The 19,134-nt window shown below is 43.4% G+C and overlaps 1 protein-coding gene across 1 annotated transcript in view; it reads left to right on the plus strand.

The window, feature by feature from the left end:
* Positions 1-18,454, plus strand: part of LARGE1 (LARGE xylosyl- and glucuronyltransferase 1) — a 522,466-nt gene extending 504,012 nt beyond the window's left edge. The window contains exon 15 of the mRNA XM_090272546.1: positions 18,352-18,454. Within this exon, the coding sequence (XP_090128672.1) occupies positions 18,352-18,432 (81 nt within the window). The 3' untranslated portion in view covers positions 18,433-18,454. The remainder of the gene's footprint in view (positions 1-18,351) is intronic.
* The last annotated feature ends 680 nt before the right edge of the window (positions 18,455-19,134 follow it).

Raw genomic sequence — 19,134 nt, forward strand, 5'->3', positions numbered from 1 at the left:
TTTGCTAAGCAAGTCCCTCATGGCTACCTTTCCCTGCAGGTGTCTCTCACACCTGGGGTTACACCACCCAGGAACACCTGTTCTCTGACAACCAAGCAGATGCAGGAAAGCGGGGCATTCTGTCAAGAGGCTGAGCAGAAGCTTTCTCAATGAGGCATTTGACAGCCCTGACAACTGATGTCGAGGGGACTTTGTTGGGAAGTGTGGAGTATGGAATTACCCAGGTTTCTAGGAAGAGACCTAGCAGGCACTTGCCCCTGCAGCAGGCCCCCTGTTCACCTAAACATTGCCTCCAAAAAGAAAAAAAAAAATTCCCCTTTCTCCTCTGAACAAATGACTCTGAACAATTATTCTGATTCATTTCCTCTGGCTGACAGTCCAGGCTGTGTTCTTCTGACAGGGGTTGACAGCCTGTGAGCCTGTGGCCTGCCTTTCCTAATTCTTCCAGACAGTGGCTCTCCTGTCCTGTTGCTAAGTAGTGTCACATCTGTACTGCCTTTGACAAGGCCTGCAGATTGGGGTCAAATGCATTATTCAGCTGTCACCAGGGAACTGGCTGGATCTCGATTCAGGTCATGGTGGACCCCAGGACCTAGAACAATGCTTCCCAAAATGTGGCATTTGCAAAAGAGTTAACACAGGCCATGGTTTTCAGTGGCGTGAGGTTTGAACACTTCACTATAGTATAAAGACACTGAGATACTGTTTTTTATTTAGAATACAAAGCATCCCTTTAAAGTCGAATTTTTACTTAAAACACTTAAGGAAAAACATGAGTCAGTTTAAAGAATAGCAAGAATATAACAGTACTGACAGAACGTAGGTATGGAAGATATCGTGAAGGTAATATATGAATAAATAAATTTTGGCAAATTTGGCTCAGGATGGAAGCTATACTGTCTACACACATAGGGAAGTTATTCACTTATCTATTCCTTCAACAGCTTTTTGAGCACCCACTATGCTAGTATATTGCTGGCTGGTTTGGCTCAGTGGATTGAGCGTCGGCCTGTGAGCTAAGTGTCGCTGGTTCGATCTTCCAGTCAGGGCACATCAGAGAAGGAAAACTCTGACTCCAAAAAACCTCCGCTGCCTTGCGGCATACCTCTTCAGGGGAAAGGCTAAGGGAGTAAACCCCGACAGAAAATCCAGAGCCAGAGTCCCTAAGGCAGTTTGACGTTGTAGTCAACACCGGCAACTCCTGCGGCGCACCTGAAGCCAAGCTGTATTGACTCCGTCTTTCCCTTGGGCCCTTCAGCTGCGAAGAGAGGGGGGGTCTGCTGCATGGGCAACAGCAGACCCTCCATATCACCCTGCCCAGGCTCTGTAGCTTCAGCTTCACTGGAGAGGACACTCCAGCGTCAATTCAACACGGGAGGAGACAGATACCGTATCACTCCCGAGTCGGACTGCACAGCCATTCTCGGCAGTGCAGATAGACTCTTAAGAAGCTACACCATCGTCTCTCGAGATGGACGGCTGCCGACGACGATGGATTGAAATGGTGATCACACAGGACACTGGCCCATGGCTGGGTCACATGAGTACCTGTGAATTGCTTTAGAAATTCTAGTAGAAGTCATTTTGCCTCCTATGGGGAAAAAGACCAGAAATGTCACTCAAATGTCCCTACTATCCAAAGTGAGCTACAGATTCAATACAATTTCTGTCAAAATTCTAATGGCATTTTTTCATAGAAAGAGAAAATACAGTCCTAACATTTGTATGAAATCACAGAAGACCCCAAAGAGCCAAAGCAATCTTGAGAAAAAACAATAAAACTGGAGTCATCACACTTTCTGATTCCAAACTATATTGCAAAACTATAGTAATCAAACAGTATGTTACTGGGGAGAAAAAAGAAAACAAATACAGATCTATGGAATAGAATAAAGAACCCAGAAATAGGACTTCCAGTCAAAATGGAAGTGTAAGTAGACACACCGCATCTCCTTATACAACCATAGAAAGAATTCCAACCAGATCTCAAAAATAAATAACAACCAGAACCATCAGGAAACTGAGCTGTATGGAAGTCCAGTAACCAAGGATTTAAAGAAGCCACATTCATCCAGATGGGTAGGAGGGGCGGGATCACAGAGATGGGACAGAGAGGCAGTGGTGGCAGCCATGGAATGGACAGTCCCACGATCACATAAAAATCAGGAGGGATACTCTGGGAGTGAGCAATCCCAGCCCCAGGCCAGACTGCACAGCCCAGGGTTCTAGTGGGAGGATAAACCCCCATTACCTCTGGCTGTAAAAACCAGTGATGGTTGTGGTGGCAGAAGCAATGGCCAGGTTTTTGTCACTTAAAGGGCCTGCGTGGTCTTAGAATATACACAAACCCCAGGGCAGCAACTGAAAGGCACCAATTGCATATGGAAAGTGGGTGAAGTGACTGGAAATGGGCTGAGTACTGGGAAAATTGCCAGAAGCCAGACAGTGGCATTGTCCCCTCTGTAAACCTCCTGCCCCAACAAATAGAACCACAAATCGGTGAAGCAGGTGACCTCGTCCTAGCAATTACCTAAGGCTCTGCCCCACACAATTTACAGGTTCCTCTGCTACATAAGCCATGCTACTAAGACAGTTAGTCAAAGCAGAACTACCTAATACACAGAAACAAACACAGGGAGGCTGCCAAATTGAGGAAGCAAAGAAATATGGCCCAAATGAAAGAACAGAACAAAACCCCAGAAAAAAAAACTAAACGAAATGGAGATAGCCAACCTAACAGATGCAGAGTTCAAAACAGTGGTGATAAAAATGCTCAGAGAACTCATAGAGTATGGTAAAATAAATAAACAAATAAAGGAATAAATGAAGGTTACATAAATTGAAATAAAGAAAAATATATGGGGAACCAACAGTGAAGGGAAGGAAGCTGCAATTTAAATCAATGATTTGGAATAAAGGAAGAAATAAACATTCAACCAGAACAGAAAGAAGAAACAGGAAGCGAAAACTAAAACAAAAACAAAACAAACAAAAACGAGGAGATGTTTAGGAGCCTCTGGGACAACTTTAAACACACCAACAACCGAATCATAGCGGTGCCAGAAGGAGAAGATGAAGATCAAGAAATTTAAAAATTATTTGAAAAAATAATGAAGGAAAACTTACTAAGCTGGCAAAGGAAATAGACATACAAGTCCAGGAAGCACAGAGAGTCCCAAACAAGCTAGACCCAAAGAGGACCACACCAAGACACATCATAAGTAAAATGCCAAAGGTTCAAGATGAGAGAATCTTAAAAGCAGCAAGAGAAAAGAAGAGTGTTACCTATAAAGGATTAACTATAAGACTGTCAGCTGATTTCTCAAAAGAAACTTTGCAGGCAAGAAGGGACTGGCAAGAAGTATTCAATGTGATGAAAAGCAAGGGCCTACAACCAAGTTTACTCTATCCAGCAAAGCTATCATTTAGAATGGAAGGGCAGATGAAGTGCTTCCCAGGCAATGTAAAGCTAAAGGAGTTCATCATCACCAAGCCCTTATTATATGAAATGTCAAAGGGACTTACTTAAGAAAAAGAAGATCAAAACTATGAACACTAAAATGACAACAAACTCACAACTATCAACAACTGAATCTAAAAAATAAAAACAAAATCCAACTAAGCAAACCAGAATAGAAACAGAATCATAGGTATGGGGATCATTTGGAGGGCTATCAGTTGGGAGGGGGAAAGGGGAGAAATGGGGAAATGGTGCAGGGATTAAGAAGCATAACTGGTAGAAACAAGACAGACAGGGGGATATTAAGAATGGTATAGGAAAGGGTGAAGCCAAAAAACATACATGCACAATTGTGGACATGAACTAGGGGGGTGAAATTGCTGGAGGGAAGAGGGTACTGGGCAGAGGAGGGGAAGGGGGAAAATTGGGACAACTGTAACAGCATAATTAATAAAATATACTTCAAAAGTAAAGAACCCAGAAATAAACACATGTATACATACATGGTCAATTAATTTAGACAAAAGTACCAAGAATTCCTAACGGGGAAAGTACAGTCGCCTCAATAAATGGTGTTGAGGAAACTGGAGATCTACCTGCCGAAGAATGAAACGGGATCCCTATCTTACACCACACACAAAAAATCAACTCAAAATGGGTTGAAAACTTGAATGTTAGACCTGACACTGTAAAAGTCCTAGAAGAAAACAAGGGACATGGGTCTTGGCAATGATTTTTTTTGTTTGTTTGTTTTCAACACCAAAACCTAAGGCAACAAAAAACAAAAATAAACAGGTGGGACTACATCCAACTATCCTCACTTTTTTATAATTAGCATTTTCCAATGCAAAAAAGAAGCAAAATGTGACTTCGAACCGATGTCCTGCACTTTATTCAGCAGGTATCCCCTTGCAGAAGAATATCAAGACTGTCAAGGAAGAGTGGGTGAAGAAGGTAGAAGAAGAGATGGTACAGCCATTTCCCCTGGATGTTTATAATTGACTTTGCTAAAAATGTAAACAGCATAATATTTGCCTCAGAATTGTGTATGGAAATAGCCTTTCTGAGGAATTCCTTTTTGTTCTTCCCTCTTTTTAAAAAAGGGCAAAGTATTGAGCAGAACATAAATGTACCTTCTGATTTTCATGTTTCTTAATGGTAGGAAGATGTCCTGTACTTCTGCTTTCAGGTGTGTGTGGTAGGAGTGGGACCCGGGGGTCCCATGGGAAGTACCCCCTGACCTTCCGGGTTTTCAGAGTTTCCTTCCTATGGGAGTGAGAGACAGACCCAGGCGCATCAGAGTCTAGCCATGCTCTACCCATGCAAGGTTGAATCTCTGTCCCCTAAATAGCAAGGGATTACACGCAGTTGTATTTCTCAGCGAGTGAGCAGGAAGGATTCAGCCGAAAGCTGTCCCTGGAGATGGTGGGAAAGGGCGGAGGGCAGCCAGCATGGGCCATTAAAAGGTACCAGACCGAGAGATTGATTATTTTTCTGTAGCTGCATCCTCCGCTCGGCAGCACCAGACTCACCATAGTCTAGGGAGGGCCTCAGCGCCGTGATCAGACTATTTAAAACTTCCCAAGATTATCCCTCCGTAAGGGTTTCAGGCTGAGAAAAAAGAAAAAACGGGTCGCTGACAATTTGGGGCGAGGGCGGGGGGGGGGGGGGTGTCAGGAAGGCCCACGCTCTCTTTAAATGAAAAAGGAAGGAGGCAGGACCTAAATTTTCTCTCCCTTTCAGTTTACCAAGTCCTTTGATCCATCCCTGTATTTACTCTGCTCACTTCCTCTATGCGGACCCTCCACTGCCGTGGCTTGCTTTCTTTAGCCTTTTTATTTGTTGTGCTATTTTTCCATCTTTTAAACAACAGTTAAAACAAAACAAAAAGTAAGTTGACAGAATGGCAGACAAATATATATATATTTTTTTATAACCTGACCTCTGAGCTTCCAACAACAATGTTAGCATAATAGCTCTCCCTCGAGAAATGGTTCTTTGGAGAAAATGTCTTGAGCTGGCAACGACCTCTGTAAATTCCATGCTGCCTGAGCTGGGTGTGACCTCACAAATCCACAGATGGCCCTTCTTTGTCTCCTTCCTTTACAAGAGTTAGCAGTTCCCCCCAGAGTCCACCGCAGCGGCATTCAGGACTGAATCAAATTCCCCATCAGCTGGACGACCCCAGCTGTTGTCAGCCCGTGGGGCATGCTTCAACAAAAATGAAGGTGACGGTGGATTTTTATTAGAAAGTAATTTCTAAGTTTTTTCTCCTCTCAGGACTACAGTGATTTGAGGGGAAGGACTCGAGGTCCTTTATGAAAGATATTATTGGGAACAAACGGTGCCCTGGGGACAGTGGGGAGTTTGGCCTTGACTGCTGCTGTAAGCTTCAGACTGATTACCTGCTCCGTGGGCAGGCTGGGCAGTAAGTCCAGCGGGCATGGCCTCTGAGTCCTGGCTGCTTGAAATAGAGTCTTCGGAATCAAGAACAGCAGAGGGCCATTTTGGATGATTTAATGCTTTCCTTACCTAAGAAGGACCCCTTAAGGGTGCTGTCTAATGGGGTTCAGGGCAACAGCCCTGGATTTGGAATCCAGAAGACAAGGAAAGTCTGGGTTCCCTTTCACTGACTTATGCGATGCTTTTGGGTCCCCACTCTGCATAAAGCCCTGTTCTAACTATTTGTAAGGCGACAGTGAGCTTAAAGAAGAGTTTCTCAGCATTTTGCACACACCCACTTCTCCTGGGGAGACGGTTGATGGAGCAAGTGTCTAGTATTTCACAAATACTAGAGATGTTAATTCATAAAATCTGGGGTGAGGAGCTACGACTCCATCTGTTACAAGTACATCAGGGAATCCTTGCAAAGGTGGATCTTTGCCAATGGTATATGGGACAACACTGGCCTTTGGTGATTAAAAGGGCAGGCTTGGGGTCTTATAAACAGAGGTTCATGTCTTCACATTAGTCCTTCAGTCAAAACCAATAGCCTCTAAGATTCCTTTCCTGGGTTTGAATTTGAGTTCGCTCCCTCCTTACCAACATTTGAATTAGTTACAATAACGCCAGCTGTTGTATAGCCTCTCACATGTCAGTGGTTTAACACATTTTCCTCATGTGTGTGATAGTTGTGTGTGGATATTTCTGGTTGGCAGGTGTAGTGAGAGAGAGAGAGAGACTTGGGACGCTTCCATTTCCTGGGCCTTCCTTAGAGTCCTCCAGGCAATACATAAAGGCAGAGAGGGTGGAAGACACACCTGCTTCTTACATGCCTTTGCCTGGAGGTAGCCTCCATCACGTCCACTGTCATTCTGTTGGTCCCACTTGGGAGAAAGGCATGCTGGGAAATAGCCACGGGCTGGGTAACTGCTTCCAAACCACCACTATATTATGTCAGTGGAAACATGAATTTTGGCAGACAGTGGCTATCTCTGCGACATTGTGTAACCTTGGCTAAGTTTCTAACTCTTTCCAAATCTCACTGTTCTCCTTTGTAAAATGTTGCTAATAGAACCTCCCCCCTTAGGCTGCTTGTAAAAGGATCATATGAGCAAATGGATGTAATTGTATACGCACGGTGCTTGATATACAGGAAGCATCCAGTACATTATAGCTATTGGTTATCTTGAACCCCTTTCCCAAGGAGCTCATGGCATGTGTGGACAGCGAGGTGATGAAATGGAAGTGCCCCGAATGGAGAAGCTAGGGTGCTACGGGTGTTTTGGAAGAGGGGAGGTATCCCTTGCAAACACTGGGACCAGGGAAGACTTGAAACTGATCTGTGAACTGGGTCTTGGAGGATGGGTGGGATTTGTGCACACAGGGGTCTGAGGGAAGGGCATTCCAGGCAGAGAGAATAGCATTCATGGAGTCACAGGCAGAGAAAAAAGACAAGGTATGCGCAGTGGACATTTAGTGTCATTGGCATGTACGTAAGTGACAGTGCCTTGAATTTTAGACAAATGAATAAATATTCAAGAAATTAATCAAGAAGTTCTGCTTCAAGGAGAGCTGTTAGGAGTGTTCTGGTTCAGGACTATGAACCTAGTATAAGACGCATGGGAAAGAAAGGACCTGCAGATGGGGGGTTGATGAGGACGCTCCCACGATGGTCCAGGTGGGAGATAATGAGGTCTCAGAACACTGCTTGTGGTCTGAGATTGTCCCTCAGGAACGTCATATCTTTCGAGGGCTTTGGAACACTCAGAGCATTCTGGAGAAGGAAAGGGCAAACCCATGGGTCAGTGGAACAGTACAGGGAGCCCAGAAATAAACCCACGCCTTTATTGTCAGTTAATATGTGACAAAGGAGGCAGGAATATACAATGGATTAAAAATAGTTTATTCAATAAGTGGTGTTGGGAAAATTGGACAGATACATGTAAAAAATGAAACTATACACCATATACAAGAATAAATGCAAAATGGATTAAAAACTAAAATAAGACTCAAAAACAAAAATAGTAGAAGAAAACATGGGCAGTAAAATCTCAGACATTACTCAGAGCAATATTTCTGCATATATATCTCCTTGGGCAAGAGAAACAAAAGAAAAATAAACAAATAGGACTATGTCAACTTAAAAAGGTTTTGCACAGCAAAGGAAACCATCAACAAAATAAGATGAAACCCATTGAATGGAAGGAAGAACATATTTGCCAATGATACATCTGATAAGGGGTTAATATCCAAAATTTACAAAGAACTTATAAAACTCAACATCAAAAAACAAACAATCCAATTAAAAAATTGTCCAAGGACCTGAATAGACACTTCTTCAAAGAGGACAAGCAGATGGCCAACAGACATATGAAAAAAATGCCCAATGTCACTAATCATCAGAGAAATGCAAATTAAAACCACAGTGAGATATCACCTCACACCTGTCAGAATGGCCATCATAAATAAATCAACAAACAACAAGTGCTGGTGAGGATGTGGAGAAAGGGGACCATCATGCACAGTTGGTGGGAATGCAGACTGGTGCAGCCCCTCTGCAGAGCAGTATGAAGTTACCTCTACATATTAAAAATGGAAGTGCCTTAAGAACCAGTCATTCCACTTCTGAGAATATATGAAAAGAAACCCAAAACACTAACGTGAAAGAATACATTCTCCCCTATGTTCACTGCAGCATTATTTACAGTCGCCAGGATTTGGAAACTGCACGTGTCCATAAGTACATGAGTGGATAAAACAACACTTACACAATGGGACAGTACTCAGCCGTAAAAAAAAAATGAAATAAAAAATAAAAAAAGAAGGAAATTTTCCCTCTGGGACAGCATGGATGGACCTGGAGAACATGATGCTAAGTGACATAAGCCAGTCAGAGAAAGACAAGCACCATATGATTTCACTTATATATGGAATCTAGTGAATAAAATAAGCTAACAAAACAGAAACAGACTCATAGATAACAGAGCACAGACTGACAGCTCTCAGAGGGGAGGAGGGGCAGGTAAAAAAGGTAAATGGATTAAAAGAATAAAAAGTCCTCACAGACACAGACAGCAGTGTGGCGATTACCAGAGGGAAAGGGCGGTGGGGGAGGTAGGAGAGGGTAAAGGTGGGCAAATGGCGGTGGAAGGAACCTTGACTTGGGGTGGCGAACGCACAATGCGGTACACAGATGATGTATTATTGAACTATACACTTAAATCCTACATACTTTTATTAACCAATGTCACCCCCATCAATTCAATTTATAAAAGAAGAATATGTGAATAAGGGTGTAAACAATGCACAGCGGGACACGCTTATGAAGAAGTCACACGCGTCTGCTGTGAGAAGTTGGGGAAATCTCTTCCCACAGCTGGATCTGGTTGGAAGGCCCTGATTTAGTCTTCTTTAAAAAGGGACTCAGGGATACCCGCAGTAGAGGCATGGAGAAGTGAGTGTTGGAGGTGGGAAAGGAAGGGCCTGACTGGTTCGGGGAGCCCTTGAACTCAGGATGACATCCAGCATTGCTGAGGGGGGGGGGCACTGAGGCTAAGATACAGGGATTGTGAAAGTCCTTTTTGCCACCCCCAAGGAATCTGGGCTTTATTTTATCTCTTAGACAACTGAGAATATTCTCCTGGGGAGTGTCGCAATAACATCTGTGTTTTAGAAGAATCACTCTAGCAGAGTGATCTGGGAACGGATGATAGATTGGAAAAGGGGAAATTGAGGCCATAAAAAAGGGAGCTTGTCAATTATCTCAATGACAAATGATGAGGAAGTAACTAGGATGCTGGCTGTGTGTGTGGACAGGAGCTGCTGGATTTAAGAGACATTTCTAGGGTAACAGCGTTTGGCCCTGATGATAACTTAGGTGTTAGGAACTAGGGAAAGGCTTTCCAGCTTGGGAGGCTGGGGAGTCCATTCAAGGAGACAGTTTCAAGCAAGAAACCTTACATTTTCATGAAATGCAAAGTTAGAATCCTCTCTAATGTTCTAGTGATCTTTAATCCCAGCTCTTTAATCCCAACATAAACTATTCTGTGGCCATCTGGTGCTTCTGAAATAATGAGGATAATGATCATTATTATATTAATTTTAGTGTTACACAAATAGCTCTTTCTCTGGCACTGAAATGAGTCACCTTCCTACCACTCAGCATCACTCCCGGTTAGCCTTCATCTCTCTCCAGCCTCACGGTTTCAGTATGTCCTCCCTCTTTCCTAATGGCACTGATTTTTCCTGCCCTCGGGGCTTTTAATCTAATTTTTTTCACTTGTTCATTTGTTCCTGCATTCATTCATGGACCCGGTAATATTAATTGCGAGATCCCCTGCTAAACCTCAGGAACATAAAGAATAATAAGACGTGGTCTGTTAGACTCCAGGACCCAGAGTCTACATGCGAGACAAATATATAAACATTAAGACTGCATGCAAGTGTTAAGGGAAGAGGGCATGGGAGGGGCAGAAAGAAATATTTGATTCGATCAAGGAACAGCAGGGAGTGGGGATCAGGAAGGGGTTCATAAAGAAGGGGATGCTTCAGCTAAATCTCCCAAGAGAAGTCAGCACTGGTAAGCAGAGTGGATGGGGGAAGCACTGTGGAGGAAGGAAACAGCAGGGACTAAGTCACGGCTGAGATGCTGGGGGGAAATAATGAGCAGTTCCACGTGGGTCTCACCTTCGCATGCATTTCACGCCCTCTGCTTACTTTTCCAGCTTCCTCTCGGGCTGTTCTCTCCTCCATATAAACAACCTCTCCATCCCCCAGTTACAAGCATTGAGAACCGTGGAAGCTTTCACAACCGTAGCCGATAAATAGATATCGTCGGCACACCTGGGAATTGATTGCGCAGTAGAGACGCATCTTGAGGAGTCAAAGGAAAGGGTCGTTGCAAGGATGTTCCCCTTTGGAACACTAGATGGCGCTGTCCACCCATCGAGGAAGAAAGGCTCATTTTGATGTTAGATATTTTCAGCAATCATCCTCTTGGGAGCTAAGACTAATCATCCCCCCCGAGGAACAAATGAGACCGCTGCGCAGCCCACTCTGAATTTCAATGAAGGAGTGGGAAAGGAGATGTGCTTGAAGTGGGACAAATAAAAAAATCTGACTTTGAGGAGGGGAAAGGTGGAGCCTCTCTTTCTGCCCCACTTCCAACTGCCCCCCCCCCAGCATAAAACTCTGTTTTTCTAAGTTCTATTTTGCCTGCTAAATTCTCTAGCTGTGACCTCACCATGGCGCGCCAGGTGTGCCGTGTAATTTTCAGGTCCTGAAAGTAATAAATCTTTTTTTTTTTTCCCTCCAAGTTTCCTGGCAGTTATTGCTGAAGGGCGTTGTGTAATCCATAATAAGAACCACAGGGCCATTCCAACCACAACACTGGGTATTGACAGGCTGACCCCGGTGTAGCACAGCAGAGCAAGAGCTTCTTAATCCAGCCATTTACTGCGCTCTTTCCAAGTTGGCTCCAGTGTTGAGGAGAGTTGGTCTCCTTTTTGCTCGCCTCTGGTCCTAGCATGTAACTGTGGAAAGCCTGGCATATTTACCAGAAGTCTCCACTTTTGTGGTCACCAAATCCCAGTTTTTGTCCCTACGATTCAGGGGGTGATGCTGCTGAGGCATTCAGCCCTTCAGCCGCCACATTTAAATCATCAAATACTTTAAAAAGTAAAATTGTACCAAATTTTGATCTCATCTCTCTGGCTTTCGTTTCTTTCTATGATATGGACTCCCTGAGCTCTCTCTACCTTAGTATCTCTCTGACGTCTTCAGGCACATTTTATGTAGAATAAACAAACATATTTCTATAAGTATTTAGTGGGAGGCCCAGACTTTTTATTCTCATCAGATTAAGTATTCTAATTATTCTAACGGCCAAGGTTTTTTAATCTCCAAGATTAACTGCTCTCAGCAGAAGGAGCAGTATGGTCCACCTCCCATGCTCTCATTATGGGTACTTTTTAAATTCAGATGTAATTGACACATAACACTGTTTAAGTTGAAGGTGTACAGTGTGTTGTTTTGATACAATTACCACCATGGCGTTAGTTAACAGCTCCATCACATCACATAGTTATCAGACCGAGTCTCTGAACAACTTTGAAGTATATGATACAGTATTGTTGACTGTAATTGCAATATTGTACATTTCATCTGCAGGCCTTATTCGTCTTCTGACTATTCATATAAGCGATATTATACAGCATTTGTCTTTCTCTGTCTGACTTACCTCACTGAGCATAAAGCACTCAAACTTTCATTCACGTTGTTGTAAATGGCAGGATTCCCTTCTTTTCGTGGCTAAATAATGCTGTTATTAGCATTATCTCTTGCCCTTTCCACTCGCTCTTCCTCTATAGAAACCACCTATTCAGTGGTTCAAACTAATCTCCCTTCTTCAAAACACTGAAATCCCTTAAATGGTATTTATGCTCTTTTGAGAGCATGGCTTCTGTTACCCACTTCTTATCATGGCCTGAAATGCCTAATACAGTATACATTCAGTGCATCATAGTGATTAAAGTGAAGTTGTAAGAATCAGAAAGATATGGGTTCAAATCCGGGCATGTCTCTTACCAGTAGTGAGCCATGGGTCTCAGTCTTCTCTTCTACAAAATGAAGATAATAAAATAGATCTTTCAAAACTATTGTGACACTTTTATGAGAATTTTAAATAAGGCACACTTATCACAGATCCCCGAAAATTCTAATTGTTCAATAAGTTGGTGTACATTATAGGCGTATCTGAGTTGAAGTTAATGGCCCTGCTGCAACAGCTATGAGCTTGAATGTCAGAAGTTCTGATTCTATCTCCTAACATCTCACTCTGTGGCTTTAAGAAATCTATTTCATCCTTTTCTTCAGAAAGGGACATATGTGTTCTGATTTTTTAGTTAGTCTGTCAATAACCTTTGCCCTTTGTCCAAGGGGTAACAATCCTAAAATGATCTTACCCTCCTCATTACAACCCACCCTTGTCCCCTCTTTCCCATGTTGTCTCTGCTTCTATATTTGCAAGAGGAAAATTGTTCTTTAACTTTATCCAGGGACAGGAGTTGGATAGGAAAAAGAAGTGGAGGTGAAATATTGGAAGATACACTTTATAATTAAAACATTTTTTCTGTGGTTAATTGTGCTGGAATAAGATCTTGCCTCCTTTCTGATGACTGAGCAGCACATGTTGCCTGGGTGGTCAGAGGAGATCATGCAGGCACCATGTTTGGTAAGTTTAACGCTAGACCTGAGCTAATGGCCTATTCAGATTTCACTAGAGTTTCAGTTATGGCCTCATTGGACAAAGTCTCAATGAGCTACGTGTGTTCAGAAATAGAAGGGAGTCCTTTTTCTGAATCCTGGGTAGTTCACTGGATTCAGCTCTACCTGGAGATTGGATATCTAAGAGAAGGCAGCCAGACAGGAGCATTGCCAGGAAGGCGTGCATTAAGAAAAGTTGAGCCTCCCTTGCTGGTTCCCTTCCTCCACCTCACTTGCTCCTGGCACATGTCACTTGTACCAGCGACTGCATGAGAAAAATCTATCTTCTCTCAGGACAAATCCCTCTATTATCTCTAGAGGGTGCTCAGGATCCACTGACCTACACACAAGCATCTTCAGGCCTTCAGAGAAGAACGCTTAAGAGCCAGAGAAGGAATAAAGCAAAGAAGGAGCACAGAGACCTACAAACAAACAAAAAACGAACAAACCAGAACACAGGGCAAAACTCTCATCCCTTTGAGGAACGAATCGGTGACCACTGAGTCTCTGACTTGCTGGGCCACTGTATTTCAATGGGCACTTGGCTTTCACCCAACAAGTATCTTGGAGACAGAACTGAACTCTACATTTCTCAATACCAAGTGCAAAGGGAGAGAAGTACATAGGATGGAAGAAATATAATTACCGTTCAATGTACATCCATTTGTGTGTTTCTCTGATCAAGAGGCTTGACTCACACACTGGATCTCATCCTTACAGGGACACAATGGGATACGTTTTGTCACATTTATTTTATAGATGTAGAAATTGAGTTGCAGAGAAGGTGAGTAGCTTGCCCACAACAAACATGCTTTTTGGTATTGAAACAAATTTCAAATCCATGATTTTTCTAGTATGCTATCCAGCCCTTTAGTCTGGCTCTCAGGAAGTCCATAATGAAGTAAACAATGATTTACACACAAAAAGTAAAATAGCAATGCATGATAAAAAAAAATTTTAATGCAGTATATGGGAGTTTAGACAACAAGAGAATTTCAGGGATATACCTGACCTCAGAGGCCGTTCAGTCTAGAACACAAACCAATGAATCCATCTTCATCACATGTTTAAAGGGGTCTCTCCAGCTTCTGCCTGAATGCCTCAAATGAGAAGGAATCCCTCACTTCACAGATACACCCTTCCCTGATGAACTGCTTTGTCTGAAAGACTGTCCTTGTGTGACCTTAAGCCTACTTCCCTGAGACATCCAGCTGTATCCTAAAGCCATCTGTGTGGCCACCCATTACAAGACCATTCTTCATTCTACAGAATACTGCCCATATTCCCTACCCACTAAGCAGGCGCCACCCCTAGGATTTATCATCTTCAGTTTTAAAAAACCCAAGTCCCTTCTCTATTACTGTGTATGGTACAGGTTTCAGGTTTACCCACAATTCCAGTTGTCTTAGGACATATTCATTAAGGTGGGAACCAAGAATGAACAAATACCTGCTTTTCACACACACATGAAACCACCCACCTATGTCCCAGCTACTGTGACTCTTTCTCAGACCCCCTGTCTAATGAGTGACCGTACCCTTCTCAGATCCCCTCCTCTTTCTGAAGCTGCAATGGCATGCGACACCTCTGGGCTGTGTTTATATGTTCATACCTGTTTCTTTAACAAACGTTTGAAGGCAGGAACTGTAAGCATCTTTACAGCGTCAACACGGTCTCGTACGCGTGGGTTGCTCACTAGGTGTTTCCGTTCCCTCATGGTGGAGATGTTGTTCATTTTGTTGACTGATGCATACTCAGTGCTTACCCAGGGCCCAGCTCTAGTTCTTCAAAAATATGTACTGAATAAATGCGTGAATAACTCAACATAGTGTTCCAGGAAAAAAAAGAACATTAAATCATGCATTATTTTAAATAGTATCTGCCTGAGCATATTCTATGTGCCTAGCATTATTCTATAAAAAATGTTGTAAGTGCAACCCCAAGTGTCATTCATTATTTTGACAGTTGAGTAGGATCCAACAGTCTGAGCTTGTTTACAATAAAGACAAGACCTTAGTCTTTTGTCCGAGAGCCTGCTATTAAGCCATCCCTCTCACTCACCCCCGCTACGGTGTGGGGCTCTAGAGGCAGGGCTTTAGATTTATTTCAAGCACAATTCAACTTGTTATTTTTTTCCCTTCATGCCAGGCTATTGATAGTTTTATGAATCTTGATTCTATTATGCAATCCATGTGTTCTTCCTCTCAGCCTTGGGGCATCCTCAGATTTGATTAGAGAGCCATTGATGCTGTCATATGAAACTGATAAAAATGTTGAACTGGACAAGATCAAAGCCAGAACTCCTTCACAGAGACTGTTTTTCCAGGCTGACATCAATCCATTACTCAGCATTCTGAGGACGTAGCCGTTCAGTTATGATTCCACACGGCAATAACGCTTCCATATTTTGTCATTTGCTCATGAAGATGTATTGAGATTCTGGTAAATATCAAACTAAATCCACAATCTAGCAATCCTGTCACTCATTCATGTATAAGCAAACCAACAAAGAAAGTGAGTTTGGTATGATTGGATCTTAATAAACCTCTGGTGCCTTTTTGTAATCCCTGCAAGTCCTCATGCGCCATCTTTTTGGCATTCTTTTCTAGAAATGCTCCCAGAATTGCCAAGTTCACCAACTGTACTTCATGACTTCCATTTTTGTCCCCTATTTGAAAATAAAAAACATTTCCCTGTATCCCCAGGAATCCAGACTCAATACCTCCAAGATCCCCAAAGCTAGTCAAACAATTTAAGGTCCCTTTGTTTAAAAAACAAAGGGAGGGGGGAGATAACCTGAGAAAAGTATGTATAGTATCTATAACCAAGGGTACAATACGTGTCATTTGTCCCACATCTGTTAACTCAAGATTTAAGCAGGACTACCTGTGGTGCTTACCACCAGTGTATAAGATGAGTAGTATTATCCCCATTTTGCAGATGAGAAAACTAAGGTTTGGACAAGGTAAGCAGCCTTTTGAATGTCATGCACTTGCTACGTGCCAAAGCCAGAATCCATACCCACCATATTTAACCCATAGTTAAAAGTGAAAATCACACAGAAACAAGTTTATGTGGTTGTTTCAAAGGTATGGAAGGATACACATGAAACTCTGCAGCATGAGAGTTCAGGCACAATAATGTATGAAGAAGTGGAAAATAACCATGATTTATAAATAAAAACTTATAAATCATGATAGCGGTACACAAGTACTTATTATTTTCCAGGCACGGTGCTGAGTGTTTCATCCTTAGACTAGACCTGCCTGCCCTTGAAAACCCTTTTTTGTCCGTGTAAGGAACCTGGCCAGGATGAGTGTCCTAGAAAAATAGCATAAACACACTACTGCTGCCAATAATTATACCAGGCGCCTTTAACGTGTGTTAGCTAATTGTATCCTCACAACCTCGGCAGATACTATTATATTAATATGCCCACTTTGTGAAAGAGGCCCTGGGGCACGTGATCATGCAATTTTCCCAAAGACATGCAGTTAGTCATTTGCAGAACCAGGTTTTGAACCAGCATCTGAGCACATAGTCTGATGATTATCCTTCCTAAACAACGGAAGAAGAACGAGGCTTAGGCAGGTTAAGGAGCTTCCCCAAACTAGCAACTCATGCAACTAGCTGTGTGATTCTGGGCAGCTCACTGGTCCCCGCTTGGCCTCAGTTTCGTCAGCTGTAAAATGGGTGAATAATACTACCTACACCATACGTTCAGGGTGATAATTACATGACATAAAAGCACATACAGCACTATGCCAAGCTCCTGCCATGAAGTTAGTGCTCAAAATAGGCCCCTCAGATAGTCTGGGAGTTTTATAATTGAGTAGACATTCCTTTAAAACCAGCAAAAACAATACAAATATGCTCATTTTGAAGCGACTCCTCACATGCCATTTGCCTGAGCGATGAGACCTGAGTGTGTTTAACAGAGCAAGACACTCTCTCAGCGTCTTTGCCTCTCTGTTGGATCGTTTTTTTCTCTAAGCGATTTTAGCTCCTACCATCCTGACTCAATGATTAATTTTCCTGGCAGGGAAGACAGAAGCAAGGAGGACCTGGATACAGGTTATACCTCTTCTGTGGGCTTCTGGTACCAAACTAAAAATAGCCTTGCTGCCAGCCTGAGTGGCTTTTTAAGCTTTGTTCCTTGACCCTCCTCGAAAGGGCTCCCACCTGCCCGCCCCACCTGCCACCTTTTGTACACAGGCTGTTGGTGGGTGTCCTGACTCTCACGAGAGCCCATCAGGCAGACACATGGACTCTTTAGACAAACACTCTGCCCACCTTTCTGCTCTTCCTCACCGGAACCATCTGGACCTTCCAGCCAGGATTTCATTTGTGAAAAGAACCTCCCCTTGTCCTCACTCCCTTCAGGTGTTATATTTAGGAGGCTGGATATGAGAAAGAACTGGAGTTCTCTGTGTCATTTGTCACAGCCGCATTGCCTGAGTATGTCTGTGATGTTTCCAGAACCACTCTTTCCACCATTAATGGTGATAACCGGGGCTGGCATCTTACCCGTGCTCAGCATGTGGCCCCTCTGGGGTGAGGATACTGTTATTATCCTCCATGAATGATAGGAAAAACCCTGAGGCTCAGGGAGGTTAAGGAGCCTGTCTGAGGCCGCAGAACAAGCAAATGGCACCGTCTCCTTTTCCCTATACCCACCTCCTTCTCCCTAGTCAAGCCTGCCACTCCACCAAGTGGGCTCTTCACCAGCCTCTTAACTGGGCTGTCTCCAGCCTTGATGCTCTGCAAGATATTCTTTACCCCAGCAAAGTGGTTATAAAACATGAACAAGTCCTGTTACTGTCTTGCTTAAAACCCTTCAGTGCCTCAGTTCTCTTCTGGTAATGCACCAAGCCTTTACATGGCTTTGAACTATGTGGATTAGCCTGAGCTCTGCAGCCTTAATTTACTTCCTCCTAATCCCATCCCCATAGTCTATGATCCCGCTCTCCTGAAATTCATCTGTTCTTAGGCTTTGCACTGTCTGTTCCCTCAGTTTGAACACTGTTCCTTGTCTTCCACTCTCCTTCCTGGGAGAAAAGAATGGCATCTCTCTTGCTTCTGCCTCAAACTTCCTCCAAAAAAACATGAATTCCCATGTAATATAATGCATTTGTAAGTCTTCTATTGTATCTTTTAATTCATTCCCAATTCTCCTGCCTTCATAGATGAGGAAGCTAACTTCAAGAACCCTGCTCAAAGTCAAAGTTCTAGCAAACAGCAGAGTTGGGATGCGAGCTGGTGTCTGATTCCTGACACTGTGATCCTTCCCCTGAACTTTGTTGCCATGACATTTTTTTTGAGGTTAAAAACAACAGCAGGTAAATGAGGCTGGAGGGAGGGATTGTCTATGAGGCTGAAATTCATCCAGTAAATGGAAGAAAATAAATCTTAGCCTATGCTCTTGGGGGTCAGAAGATCAGGAATCGGGCTCCAGCTGGAGAGCAGGTTTCTGGTTTTTTAAATCAGAACAATTTCCTTGTCTACCTTTGTGTGGCTACAATCACCGGGGCTGTTTTATTCATGTCCTTGGCAAAGCCCAGCAAGATGATCTGTCCTGAGCCACAAAGCAGGAGCCAAGGTCAGGTGTAGGGAGCCAAGGTCAGGTGTAGGGAGCCAGGGGCTCTGCAGGGCAGCTGCGCAGGAGCAGAAAGGAAACCTACCAAGGAAACAAGGGATCCCCCGAAATGGGGTCCAGAACTCGGCCCCAAAACTTCCTCACCCCCCCTCTCTCCTCCCTCCTCTACCCAGCACTCACCCGCTCTCTTGAAAACTCTCTAGGGAGGGGTAGGTCCTTGTATCTGACAAAACTCTTTGAGTGCCTCCTCTGCTGTGTAACTTTCTCCTTTCCAGCTTCAGTTCCCATCTGTAAAATAGAATCAAAGTGATGCATGCCGCACAGGGTGGCTTGTGATTTTACTCAAGTCATTACCTGTAAAAGGGTCTAGCAC

Source organism: Furipterus horrens, unplaced genomic scaffold, assembly GCF_987537825.1.
Source record: "Furipterus horrens unplaced genomic scaffold, mFurHor1.1.pri manual_scaffold_4, whole genome shotgun sequence".
Lineage (NCBI taxonomy): Eukaryota > Metazoa > Chordata > Mammalia > Chiroptera > Furipteridae > Furipterus > Furipterus horrens.